Source organism: Gracilinanus agilis, chromosome 4 (assembly GCF_016433145.1).
Source record: "Gracilinanus agilis isolate LMUSP501 chromosome 4, AgileGrace, whole genome shotgun sequence".
Lineage (NCBI taxonomy): Eukaryota > Metazoa > Chordata > Mammalia > Didelphimorphia > Didelphidae > Gracilinanus > Gracilinanus agilis.
Window position 1 is genome coordinate 168,515,318 of NC_058133.1, and position 14,702 is coordinate 168,530,019.

A 14,702-nucleotide genomic window follows, 5' to 3' on the forward strand; every position below is an offset into this window, starting at 1 on the left:
CAAAACACATACATTATTAAAAATCATCTTAAATCATTTCAATGGATTAAAAATAACTTTTGTGGGTATGTCTTTAATGGCATACCATGGAGAATATGGGCAAAATTATCATCTCTAGGGCATGAAGAGTGCTTCCAGAGACTTCACTGACCCAGAATATCTGCCCTGCCTCTGATCTGGGTGGAATCATTTAAGTGAGAAGATAATTCTGGCCAAGGTCAGAAAAAGAGGGAGTAATAGCTCTGACAGAATACCTTTTCCCTATTTCACAAAAAGCCAGGCAAGTTGGTGGCCTCTCTCTACGTCTTCTTTACCCTATCTTTTGAAAAGGCAGAAATAGTCGAATGTCAGGCAATTTTTGCCCCCAAAGGGCCTAGAGTGGTGATGACGGGAAGAGGGGAAAAATATGAACCACGTCCCTAAACTCCTCCCCACAAACTAGTGAAGTTCCCCAGAAGCATCTAGAGTCCTATAACAAAAAAATGATGGAAATTCCTAGCTTAAAATCTCTGGAATCCTTCCCCAGTTCATTCTCCTTAGAAGTCGTGTGAGTTTTCTAGGTTAGTGGTTCTCTAGCATGGTCCTGGGAGCCCTGAGACCCTTTCAGGGAAGGGGACTTGGACCCAAGTCTTTTTGACTCCAGAAGTGACAAGTTAAACCTTGTGAGGAAGATACTATGATTTTTCTCATTATAGATGGGGAACTTGAGGCTGAGAGAGGTCAAGTGATTTGCCAGGTAGCTGGTAAGTGGTCTGGGGGCAGGATTTGAACTCCTGGGGCAGCTAAGTGGAACAGTGGATAGAGCACTGGGCTTGGAGTCAATAAAATTCATCTTCTTGAGTTCAAATTTGGCCTCGGACACTTAGTAGTTGGGTGATCCTGGGCAAGTCACTTAAACCTGTTTGCCTCAGTTTCCTCATCTGTAAAATGAATTGAAGAAGGAAATGACAAACCACTCCAGGATCTTTGCCAAGAAAACCCTAAATGAGGTCACAAAGAGTTGTACATGTCTGAAAATGACTAAATAGGAACAAAATCTTCCATCTTCCAAGTCCAACACTTTATCCACTTTCCCACCTACCTGCCTTAATGAATTAATGACTGTTTACAAAGGAGGGAGGTTTTATTTTGGTTCAGGGGACAGGGGATGCTCCCTACCTCCCATTCCAGGGACATAGTGGGTAAGACCAGAGCAAAGGAGTTGAGGTCAGAATGCCGCCAAGGAGTCATAGTCCAACTTCTCCCTTTAAGTGGGCTCTGGCTTGTTTGTTTGTTTGTTTTGCTGTAGAATTCCAATCTTCTTGTCTACCAAATGCTGCCCATTCTGCTCTTCTCTTCTTACTCACAAATCTTTTCTTTGAGCCATAGGTTAGAAGTGAAGACAGGGTGGTATAATGGAAATTTGGTTTAGGGGACTCAAGTTCAAATCCTGTCTCTGCCACTTGCAACCTATGCAACTTTGATAAAATTATTCAACCTCTCTATGCCTCTGTTTCCTCATCTGTAAAAATGAAGGGAGTTAGATTTAATAGCCTGTAAGACCCTTTTCAATTCAAATTCTAAGATCTTATGAAAGGAGGTTTTAGGAAGTAATAGGCTATTTCCAAAAAGTTCCAAAGTCATTCCTACTTTTTAGAACCTTCTGAAATATTATACTCCTCTGGGCACCTGGTGTGCAGTCAGAAGACTTTGAGCGACTCTGCCTTACTTAAATCCAATTTATGTGTGAGTCAAAAGACATCACCAGTGATGTATATGATTTTTGATCCTCTTCAAAGTACAAAGAACAATAACCAACCAACCAACCAACCAACCAACCAACCTTCCCCTCTTATCCTAGAGTAAAGTAAGATTGTTCCTTCCACCTTACCCCGGCTTCTCTCATCTTCTAATTTTCTCTTTCATTTTTCCCTTTCAGGATTCCATGTTTTCTTTGGCCCTGAAATGCCTTATCAGTTTGTCTACCATCATCCTTCTGGGTTTGATCATCGCCTACCATACACGGGAAGTCCAGGTAGGCATCTTTTCCTCCCATCAGTTTTCATTCTAAACTGCTGAAGTCATTGGTACAATCCTTACTTAATCTTTTCTCAGGAGGAAATCCTTCTGAGTCATGTACCTTTTACACATCAGGTTCTTGGTGCCTTCCCTCATATCCACCCAGAATCTGACCCCAAAAAACATGAGGGAATTTTCAATCTCCCTGTGGACCTGGGAACAGCTTTGCTGAAATCCTTTTTTGAGGATTTGAGGATACCAGAGCCCAATTTCTTGGCCTGTACTTAATGAATAAGTTGTAGTACACAGATGTCATCAGCTTGAAAGGAGGTCTCCAGTGGAGTGCCCCAAGGATCTATGCTTGCCTAATGTTTAACACTTTTATCCATTCCTTGGATAAAGATATATGCATGATCATCAGATCTATAGATGATTTGAAGACCTGAGTGACAAAGTCAGGATTCAAAAGATCCTGAGAGGCCAGAACACTAGGTTGAGTCAAATAACTTATATTTGAAATTTAATAACTAATGCAAAGTTTTAACACTTGGGTTCAAAAACAACTCAAATTCATAAATTCAAATGGTGTGTATGCATGTATGTATGTGCATGGGAGGTTTAGATAGTAGTTTGACTAAGAAAGATCTGGGGGTTTTAGTGGACTACCAGTTGAGTCTGATACAGCTGCCAAGAAAATTATTGCCATCTTAGAGTATTATCAGAGGTATGGCATTCAGCCTTAGAATGGACTTAGGGCCAGCCAGAATACTGTGTGCCGGTCTAAGATAGCCATAGATAAGATGGAGGGCCTAGAATTCAAGCCCCCATGAGCAGAAGTTTAAGGAACTAAGGTTTAGAGTTATGAAAAGAAGACTTGGGGAGAGGAGAAAAAGAGAGGGGGATTGTAGCTTTCTTCAGGTATTTGAAGGGCTGTCCTGTGGAAGAGGGGTTCGCTTTGTTCTGCTTGGCCCCAGGTGGCAGGGCTAGGGGCAGAGGGTGGATATTTCAAAGAAGTCAATTTAGGCTTGTCTCTGGAAAAAGCAAGAACAAAGCTCTCCTATAGTAGGCTGGGAGCCCCTGGAGTTAAGTGCATTCCCCCCTCCCCAGAAGGCGTCAGAGACCAGAGAACTACTTGTCTCCTGAGTTGGAGAGGGAATTCTTGGTCAGGTAGGAGTTGGACCAGTTGACTATTGAAGGTTCTCCTCATTCTAAGATGCTTCTGTGATGGTGTGATGCGATGCTATAGCAATAATAGGGTTTGGGATGGATTTTTTGGAGGAGGCGAAGGAGAATGGAGATTACCATGCCCTGCTGGTACTTTCACCAAACTCCCTTGGATGAGGTTCAAGATGGATCTGTCTTGTATTGAATCCCAGAATAAGTTTATAGCAGATTACTCTAGGAAGCCCTTATATCTTCTGGCAAGGGTTGTTTTCTGGTCAGGATGAAGGTCTTACGAGGAGGAAAAGGAACTGTTCCAACTTCTGCTGCTCATGAGTGACTTGGCAACCAGGAGGTACATTGGTGGGAACTTAAAACCCCCTACCATCTTGGGTTGCCTGGATATGAAGATCATTTCTCTTGGGCTTTGGGATCAGGAGGAAGGCAGCTGGAATAAGCTGGCCAGGTCTGCTGTGGAATTGGAGTGGAGCTACCCAAGATAACCTGGATCCTCTGACTAATGGAAGGCAATGACCAAGCTCATCTCTGAAGCCCCAAAGTATGTGTGTATACCTACATTCTTACATACATACACACATGCACGCACCTGCCTATGAGGCGAGAGAGCATTCCAGGCATGAGGGACAGCTACATGACATGGAATAAATGAATGAATGAGTGAAAAAGCATTTAAATGCTTTCTGGGTCAAGTGTGCTAAATGCTGGGGATCCGACATGGAGTGTGGGATGTAAGGAACGGCAGGAAAGTCAGTTGTCTAGATTCAAGAGTGTGGATAAGGGTAATGTGTAATAAGGCTGGGGCTAGGTTCCGAAGGACTTAAAAGTCAAAGAGAAAAGTGTATGTATGTGTATATTTGTAAATGCGTACACATGTGTGTAAATGCACATATATGTATATAAGTTTGTATGTGTGTATGTACACATCTGTGTAAATGCATAAATATATGTTTAGAGAAAGTGTTTCTAGATATATGTATACACATATATGAGTACATACATCCCTTTCCACCTACACATACACACACACATATATATATATACACACATGCACATTTTTCCATATACATATATCTATATATATCTGTCTCTATAAAATAATATAATCTATAATATAAAATAATGGGAATAAATAATTTACTCTAAATAAAACAATGGGAAGGAACGGTTGGATTCTGTTGACTGGGGGGTGATCTTGTCCGGCCATCTCCCCTTTAGGAAGGCCACTTCGGGAAAGATGGGGAGGCTGTATTGGATCGGGGAGAGGCTTGAGTATGGGAGGCCAAGTAGGAGGCCATTGTCATAGTCTAGGCGAGAGATGATGAGGGCTTGGCTAGGGGAGTGGAAAGGAGACAAATGTTAGGGAGGCAGAAACGAGAAGGTTTGGATAACCGCATGGATAGGGGAAGTGAACAAGAGAGAGTGAAGGTGCTGAGGAATCAATACATCAAGTTCTGTCTAAGTTGGATGACTAGAAGGATGCTGGTATTCTCCATTGAAGTAGGGGAGCTTGGAACAGAGAGTGGGTTTGGAGATAAGGCGAGTCCTGCTTTGGATATGTGGAGTTTGAGATGCCTGAGGAACATTTGTTAAAAATGGGAGGGCAGAAGTGTTTGGGTGGCTGGGTGGGACTTTCCCTTTGGCAAAATTCAAATAATACAAGCAGAGCAACGGCAGAATATATGTCAAAAATACTGCTGTGATGGGACAGCTAGGTGGCTCAGCCAGGCCTAGAGATGAGAGATCCTGAGTTCAAATCTAACCCCAGACCCTTCCTAGCTGTGTGATCCTAGACAATTCACTTAACATCCATTGTCAAGCCTTTACTGCTCCTCTGTCTTAGATCTGATACATGGTATTGATTATAAGACATAAGAAAAGGTTTTTTGTTTGTTTGTTTTTTAAATACTGCTTATGGTAAACTCATTTAGTGTATTGTATTGAGAGGTGGTGGGTGGTATAATGTAATAAGCAGTAAGAGCAATGTAGAGTCAAAAGCCTTGGATTCAAATTCTCCTTGTGTTACCTTGGGTAATTCCCTTCATTTCTTTGGACTGCAAAAATTCACTTCAGTAAAATTAAGGCATAGAGTAGATGATCTTCAAAGTACCTTCCAACCAAAGGTGTGTTGGTAAATGTTTAACAATTGGCTACTGAAAAAATATATGCACTACGTACGTTTAAGTTTAATCTGCATTCTTAAATTTTTCTTCATTACTTTCTTAAGTCTAGACAATCAATAAAATAATAATTCAAAACTTGATTTGTAGCATTGGTCATTTTCGAAGGGGTGTTATTTCTCACACTGCAAATTTAATGATTGGCTCTTATTAGTCAGCTTGAGTTGGCTCCATCACAACCCTGATTCAATTTGAAATCTTTAAGCTCTAGACCAGTGATTCCTAAAGTGGGCGGTACCGCCCCCTGGTGGGTGCTGCAGTGATCCAGGGAGGTGGTGATGGCCACACTTTTTTTTTGTATTACATTCTATTCTGAGTTCAATAAATAGTTTCATAATTTCCAGGGGGCGCTAAGTAATATTTTTTCTGGAAAGGGAGCAGTAGGTCAAAAAAGTTTGGGAACCACTGCTCTAGACTATCTTTTGTGGCTAGATATCTGATTGGCAACACTCCTCTCTGTACCTCACCCATTTTGCTGTGACCAAACATATTTTTTTTCTTTCTTAAAAAGATATTTTATTTTCCAAATTACATATAATAACAATTTTCCACAGACATTTTCTGAAGTTATAAGATCCAAATTGTCTTCCTTCCTCCCTTCCCTCCCCTATCCTAGAGATGGTAAGCAATTTGATCTGGGTTATACATGTATCATCATGTAAAACATATTTCCATATTTTTCATTGTTGTAGAAGACTCATATAAAACCCAAACCTCCAAATAAAAACACAAAGAAAGTGAAAAACCACATGCTTTGATCTGCATTTCTTCCAACAGTTCTTTCTCTAGAGGTGGAGAGTATTCTTTTTTCTAAGCCCCTCAGAATTGTCCTGGATCTTTGTATTGCTGAGAGTAGCAAAGTCTTTCCCAATTGATCATTCCCCAGTGTTGGTGTTACTGTGTATAATGTTCTTCTGGTTCTGCTTATTTCACCCTGTATCAGTTCACATAGGTCTTCCCAGCTTTTTTTTATTCATTTTTTCTTATGGCACGATAGTATTCCATCACCACCATATACTACAATTTGTTCAGTCATTCCCCAATTGATGGACACCCTCTCAATTTCCGATTCTTTACCACCACAAAAAGAGCTGCTACAAATATTTTTGTACAAGGAGATCCTTTCCCCCTTATTTTGATCTATTTAGGATACAGACCCAGTGGTGCTATTACTGGATCAAAGGTTATACAGTTTGATAGTCTAGTTCCAAATTGCCCTCCAGAATGGACCAACCTATTTCTTAACCTAAAAAGTGGAGGGCTGGTGCTATTCTCACTCATTTCTGTCTTCCAATACCTCTCATCTTGTTGCCCATCTCCTTTCCCTCCCCCTCCACACCTGGTGCCTTCTACTCTGAACTTGGAATCTGAGGTCTAATTCCATGCCGATGGGGTTCTACCACAGCTTCTTAGCAGTTGACATTCATTTATTCATTCATCAAACATTTATTAAGAACCTACTGTGTTCAGTGTCCCATGGCAGACATTGGGAAGATTCAAAGTAAAAGTCTTTGCCTTCTTTGAGCTCAGAGTCAGGAAGGAAATAAGACCCAAACACATCATCATAAAAACAATCGTTAAATGATAAATATGTTCAATGCAGAACAAAATGACAAGTGAGGTTCAGGGTGAAGCTTGTGACCCACAGAGGAAATCAGAGAAACTGATACAGGAAGTGTCATTGACAAACTGATGGAGCACCCAACTCTCTCTATTGGTCTGCCTCTATGTTTCATTTCTCACCTGCTGCTTTTTGAAGAAAATGATTTTTTTTATCAATAACTTCTAAAAAATGGCTATAACTTCCCAATAACCTCCTCACTCCCCAAAATTTTTTGTCTGTGGCAAAGAAGTTCAGTTAAGAAAAAAACCAACCAAATGGGGGCAATTAGGTGACCCAATGGATAGAGCACCAGGTCTGGAGTCAGGAGGACCAGGGTTCAAATCTGGCTTCCTAGCTGTGTATCTCTGGGCAAGTCACTTACCCCTATTTGCCTACTCCTTGACCTTCTGTCTTAGTTATGCTAAGAGAGAAAGTAAGAGTTTAAAAAAATGAAAAAAAACAAAAAACAAAAAACAACCAACCAACATATAAGCCATGTCTGCTACACATGCCTCATTCCACACCTGTAGTCCACCACTTCTCTATGGAGATGGGAGAGATAAACTTCCTCATTACTTTTCAGGAATCAAAATTGGCAATTTCATTGATTGGAGTTCTGAAACCTTTCCTTGCTCTTTTCCTTTATATCACTAGGGTCATTAGAAATTATTTGCTTGGTTTTGCTTGCTTCATTTTCTATTTATTCATACACGTCACCCCAAGTTTCAAATGAGATAATATTTATAAAATGTGTAGCAAGGGGCAGCAAGGTGGCTTAGTGGATAGAAAACCAGCTCTAGAGACAAGAGGTCCTGGGTTCAAATTTGACTTCAAATTCAACTTCCTAGCTGTGTGACTTAACTCTGATTGCCAAGTCCTTACTGCTCTTCTGTCTTAAACTGATGCTTTGCATCTATTCTAAGACAGAAGGTAAGGGTTATAAAATAAAGTGCTTAGCCAAGTGACTGGTGTTAATAGGCATTAATAAATACCTATTTCCTTCCCCTTCCCTTCTTTGAATCCTTCATATTTGTCATTTGTGATGGTGCCAGAATATTTCATCACATTCATGTACTATAACTTGTTCATTCATTCCCCAAATGATAGACATCCTCTGCTTCCATTTTAATTTTTGCTGCCTTGAAAAGTGCTACTATAACTATTTTTGTATACATGAAATCTTTTTCTCTGATGTTGACCCCTTTGGGCTCTATGGGCCAAAAGTGTATATACAGTATAGTGACTCTTTTTTTTTTTAAGAATATAATGCCTCCTGATTCCAATTTGTATCTCCAGGGACCAATTCTGCCATCCTTCACCATCTTACTCCCGCTTCTAGCAAACTCCTCCCTGGCACTTGGATGGTGGTAACCCAACTGGGTGACTGACATGGGAGAAAGAATTTGAGGAAAGAGGGAAGTGAGGAGGGATTCTCTGATTTCCAGTAATTGTTGGGGAGGCCTCAAGGTCATAGATTTATGGTGAAGGGTTTAGAAAAATCCCCTTTGGGGAGGATTTTCTGTTGACTTTTGGTTTCTTTCAGGCTAGTTAGAGAAGTTTGGGGGCTGGTGTTAACAGAAGTCTGTTACCATCTCTGACCTTCTTTTGCCCTTCCATCCCCCTGCTAGGGGGAGATTCATAAGAGAAAGGCAGTAAAATATGATATGAAAGAAGAATGAACAGGGGAGTCAGGAGACCTGAACTAAAATTCTGGAACTGATACTTCCTATATGAGTGCCTAATATATCTAAACATCTCTTTACTTGTCTGACCCTCAGTTTTCTCATCTATAAAATGATGATAATAAGACTTAGACTACTCCCCAGGAGGGTTTAAAGACATCCTTAATATAAATGTGAGCTATCATTGGAGTGTTGGTCTGGAGCTTGGTCAGCCATAGAAGATGCCAAGGTCATCCACTGTGTCCTGTGCCATCACCAATCATCCGAACTTTTGTCTTGCCACTGGACTTGGATCACTCTGAGAGTGAGTTTAATGACTTTGTGCATCTCTGCCTCTCTTAAATCCACCTCACTCACAAGTCAAGACATCACTCTCAGGATGTCAGTGGTTCTCTTCAAAATGAAGGCTGAACAATAATCATAAAAGCTTCTCCTCAGTTTTCTTCCTCCTCTCCCCTCCCCCAAAGTTCTAAGCTCCCATCCTGCTTGATTTTCTCTTTGTCTCTCCCTCACTTGCCCTTTTGTTTTCTAGCTCACAAGTTGACCTTGAATGCACAGGCAAAAGGGAACTTGGAACTTTGGAGATAATATTGGATATGAAGTCAGAAAATCTGGGTTCTAGTCCCACTTCTTCCAGCTACTAGTTGTGTGACTTGGAACAAGTTCTAAGATCACAGACCTAGAGGCACAGCTAGATAGCACAGTGGATAGAAAGCTAGCCCTGGAAATGAGAGGTCCTGGAGTCAAATTTGATCTAAGATACTTCCTGGCTGCGTGACCCTGGGCAAATCACTTAACCCTGATTGCTTAGCCTCTGCCACTCTTTTTTCTTAGAAATAATACTAAGACAGAAAGTAAGGGTTTTTTAAAAAAAGATCATAGACAGTGCTAAAAAGAACCTCAGAAGATATCTAGTCTAACCTCTTCCTTTTACCTATGAAGAAACTGAGGCTCAGGGAGATGAAGTGACTTACCCAAGGTTAGACAGGCAGTAAGTTTCAGAGGTAGGATTGGAATCTAGGTCCTCTGACTTCTGGTTTCATGGTCTTTTCACTATATACTGCCTTCTCTGCAAAATGAGGTAACAAAAAAATTCTTACCTTTTTTCTTAGAGTTGCTACTAAGTATTGATTCTAAAGTAGAGGAAGGGTAAGGGCTGGGCAATTGGAGTTAAGTGACTTGCCCAGGATCACACAGCTAGGAAGAACCTACGGTCAGATTTGAACCCAGGACCTCCAGACTCCAAACTTGGTGCTCTATCCATTGTGCTACCTAGCTACCCTTAGGAAGCCTCCTTTACTTACCTCAGAGCATTCAATATAACAACCATTATTAAGTATATAGACAGTATATACAATGCATGTGTCAGCTCTGGGTGTGAAAATTTAAAAAAAAAGATGCAGCCTTTGTATTTAGGGATCAAAGAAGATAATCTATGCAAAGTGATTTGTAAACTGTAAGTCACTGTACAGATGGGGAGCTGTGCTGATTAGTCTCTGGCTAGATCCTGGCACACGGAAGGGGGTTTCTTCTACCCAGGGTTAAAGGAGGGAGTGAGCATCCCCACCTGATTCCTTTGGTTTGAGTTTAGGACTTTTTACCCAGCTTTACTTTAGAGAAGAAAAGTTTTGGGCACCATCATTACGGTGTTCAGTTTGCTAAGTCATACTGATCCTCCTTCCTGCTGGACCAGCAAGGGCTATTCTGCCTCCCTGCTGGTTTCCTGACAATGTCCTCCTAGTTGTAGTACTGTATTCAGCCGCTAGGTGGCACAGTGGATAGAGCGCTGGTCAGGAGTCAGGAAGACTCATCTTTCTGAGTTCAAATCTGACCTCAGACGCTTATTAGTTGTGTGACCCCGGGCAAGTCCCTTAACCCTGGTTGCTTCAGTTTCCTTTGCTATAAAATGACCTGGAGAAGAAAATGGCAAACCATTCCATTATCTCTGCCAAGAAAACCCCAAATAGGGTCAGGAAGAGTCAGACACAATTGAAAACAACTAAATCATAACACTCAATATCACTTTCCTCATAGATAAAATCAAGGGATTGGACGGAATGACCTTTCATTTCAAGTCCCTTCCATTGGTAGCATTCTTCTCCACTCTGAGCCTCCTTTTCTTCTTCTGTTAAATGAGGATGATAACATCCATACTCTTACCTCCTAGGGCTGTTGGAAGGAAGACACATTGCAAATTTCAACACTGGACAGAAATGTGAATTGGTAGCATTATGATGTTTTTAAGAATATATCCCAAGCTTCTTTCTCATTCCAGCATTTTGTATTCTATGTCCTTACATTTTAGGTTCTAAATTCTCCTCTAGTTTTAATATGGGCTCATAGATCCTGAGCTGGAAAGGACTTCTGAGCACTTTTGTTCCAATTCCCTCAATTTGCAGCTGAGAAAACTAAGGCCCAGAGAAGTTAAATGCTTTGCCTAAGGTCACACAGGGAGTAACTAAGTGTTCTATATTCTAACATTCTATATTCTAAGCTCCTTTCAGCTCTTAAACCCTATGCTCCATGTTATAATATTTTGTTCTAAGCTCCCTTTTTGCTCAAACTTCACTTGTTCTATGCTGTTAAACTTAAAATCTTATGATCTATATTCGAATATTCTTTGTTCTAAGCTCCCCTCTAGCTTATATTCGATGCTGTTAAATTCTAAGCTCCCTTTCAGCTCTTATACCCTGTACTTTAATATTCTATGTTCTAAGCTCCTTTCTAGCTTGAACATTCCATATTTGTTGCTGCTAAATTCAAAGCTGCCTTTCAGCTTTTATATCCTCTGCTCTAATATTCTATGTTCTAAGCTTCTTTCTAGCTTGAACATTCCATGTTTTCTACTTCTAAATTCTAAGCTGCCTTTCAGCTCTTATATCTTATACTTTATGTTTTAATATTCTGTGTTGTAAGCTCCCTCCTACCATTAAGATTCTGTACCCCATGATCTTATATTCTAAGCTCCCATCCAGCTTTAGCATTCTATGTTCTAAGTTACAACATTCTATGTTCTAAAGTCCTTTCTGGTTTTAATAGTTCATGTTCTAATCTTTTGTGTCCTACATTTTAATATTCTGTGCTATCTTCTATAATACCATGAAGGTATTTAGGATCCAAAGGTAAGGAAATGTCCCAGGGTGCCTCTTTCCAGTAAAGGAAGTCTCACCTCTGGGATGGCTCAGAAGCACAGCTGCCCAGCTGTGCTCTTGCAAGTTGAACTGTCCTGCCCGGTGGTAGACCCACAGAGAAATTCTTAAAGCAGCAGAAGGCTTAAAGAAGAGGGCTCTATTGGGGACAGAGCCAGTACAGAAAGGGTGCCTGGGAAGCCTAGAAAAATATAATTCCGGAGGGCTGTCGTCCTTTACCAAATGAACATCCATCTCTGGCTCCACTTTAATTAATGTTACATTGATTGATCATAGGATTGTATGGGAAATTGGAAATAGGGAACGTGTATAGGCTGGGCATCTGGGGCTCCAAGTTCTATGAATGGCCAAAGCAGCCTGTCCCTCCTTCCCGTGCCTCAGGCTCCCCATACATCATTTGAGATTGCTGCCTCTTTAAAAAATTAGAATGTGATGCAAATAGTGCCAGGGTTGGAGTGAAGACCAAGGTAGGAGCCCCAGCTCTTTCTCTAATTTATTATTGTTGTTGAGTCACTCAGTCATGTCTGACTCTTCATGACCCTATGGACCAGAGTTATCTATGGGATTTTCTTGGCAAGGATACTGGAGTGGTTTGCCATTTCCTTCTCCGGTGGATCCACTTGTGGCCGCAAGAAAATCATCCCTCCTTTCTGACTCAGTTTTCCTCATCTGCAAAATGGGAATAATTCTTGTCCTACCTTCCTCATAGTACTGTCGTAGGGAGGGCATTTTGTAAATGGTAAAGCACTATACAAAAATCAGTGATAATCTTAGTATTCGAAATCATTTCATAGACATTGTCTCCACAGTGTTTTGTGATGGAAAGAATAGGAAAACTGGGATCAGGAGGCCAGGGTCTGAATCCCAGCTCTGGTATGAGCTCTGAGTAAATGAGCAATATGAGCAAATCACATCAGCTCCATTTTCTTTTCTGTAAAATGGGCATAATGGGGGGCAGCTGGGTAGCTCAGTGGATTGAGAGCCAGGCCTAGAGATGGGAGGTCCTAGGTTCAAATCTGGCCTCAGACATTTCCCAGCTGGGTGACTGGGCAAGTCACTTAACCCCCATTGCCCACCCTTACCACTCGTCTGCCTTGGAGTCAATACAAATATTGACTCCAAGACGGAAGGTAAGGGTTTAAATAAATAAATAAGAAGTAAATAAAAATGGGCATAATAGCAGTTGCACTACTTATCCCATAGGGTTGTAGTGCCCAGAATGGCAGGTTGGGACTAGGTTAGGGCAGCAGGATTCAGAAGAAAGTATGCTGGTTTGGGAATCAGAAGAAGGAAAGCCTTTGTTTCCTTTTCCAAAGTGAAGGATTTGGGACTGGATGGCATTCGAAGGTTCCCCTCTAATTCTAAATCTATGACGTTATGGAAGATGCTAAGTGCCAAGACGAGGTGATGATGACTTCTGCTCAAAGCCTTTTTACATATGGAACTGGTTCTTCCAGACCCTGAGCCTGTCGCACTTCTATTGGTTTGTGGTGAGGCAAGATGAGGACAATTCACAGAATCTTAGTTGGAAGTGAGCTTGTATCCTCTTAGCTTAACCGTATAGGAAAATGAAACCCCTACCACAACACAGCCTATGAGCAGATATCCTGTCACTGCTTAAAGACCTCCAAAGATGGAAGACCCACTGCTCTCTCCTGAGGCATCTCATTCTATTTATTGTCCTTGTTCAGGCATTTTGGTTGCGTCCAACTCTGGGGTTGTGGAGATATTGCGGTGGTTCACCATTTCCTTTTCCAGCTCATTTTACAGATGAGGAAAGTGAGGGAAACAGGATTAAGTGATTTATCCAGGGTCACACAACTGGTAAGTGTCTGAGGCTGGGTTTAAACTCTGAAAGATGAGTTTTCTTGACTCCAGGCTATCCATCATGCCAGTTAGCTGCCCTAATTCTATTTATAGATAGTTGTGATTGCTGTTTGTTGTTAGGTTGTTTTGCAGTTGTGTCTGACTCTTCATGTTTTCTTGGCAAAGGTCCTAGAGTGATTTGATATTTCCTTTTCTAGCTCATTTTACAGATGAGGAAACTGAGTCAAACAAGGTTAAATGACTTGCCCAGGATCACACAGCTACTTAGTGTATAAGGCTAGCTTTAAACTTATAATGATGAATCTAACTGACTTCAAAACTTGTCACTCTATCCACTATGCCACCTAGCTGCCCTAATTTCTATTTATGGATAATTCTAATTGAGGCGGATTGTTGTTAAGATGTTTTTCTGTTGTGTCCAACTCTTCATGGCTCCATTTGGGAGTTTCTTGGCAGAAATACGGGAGTGATTTGCCATTTCTTTTTTCAGCTCATTTTACAGACGAAGAAATTGTGGCTTGTCCAGGGGCACATAATTAGTAAATGTCTAAGGCCAGATTTGAACTCAGGAAGATGAATCTTCCTCATCACAAGTCTGGTACTCTATCTACTGGGACAAATTGTTAGAAAGTTCAAATTTGGCCTCAGTCACTCACTAACTGAGTGGCCCTGGCCAAGTCACTTAATTTGTTTCCTTCAGTTTCCTCAACTGGAAAATGGGAATGATAATAACAACATGATAGTTATCATGAAGATCTAAGGAGATAATATTTCTAAAAGAGCTTTGCACAGTACCTGGAACACAGTAGGTGCTTAATAAATACTTTCCCCCCTCCCACCTTCCTAATGTCAGTTTTCTGCAGTTCTCAAGTTTCTTGGCTTCAGGTTCCCCATTTCCATACAGTGGGCCACTAGAGGCTCACATGGGTGCTGGGAAGAAGGTAGGGAAGGTACCACTATCCATATTTCACCCATGAAGAAACCAAGACCCAGAGCAATCGAGTGATTTTGCCAACAGTCACTGAGCTCAAGCAGCAGAACTGGATGGAGAACTGAGATCTTCACACTCGTGGTCCCAGGATTT

The 14,702-nt window shown here is 41.1% G+C and overlaps 1 protein-coding gene across 1 annotated transcript in view; it reads left to right on the forward strand.

Annotated features, from left to right (window-relative positions):
- Positions 1-1,921: 1,921 nt before the first annotated feature.
- The window catches only part of KCNN3 (potassium calcium-activated channel subfamily N member 3), a 185,102-nt gene continuing 172,321 nt past the window's right edge, over positions 1,922-14,702 (forward strand). The window contains exon 1 of the mRNA XM_044675048.1: positions 1,922-2,014. Coding sequence (XP_044530983.1) covers positions 1,925-2,014 — 90 coding nt within the window. The 5' untranslated portion in view covers positions 1,922-1,924. The remainder of the gene's footprint in view (positions 2,015-14,702) is intronic.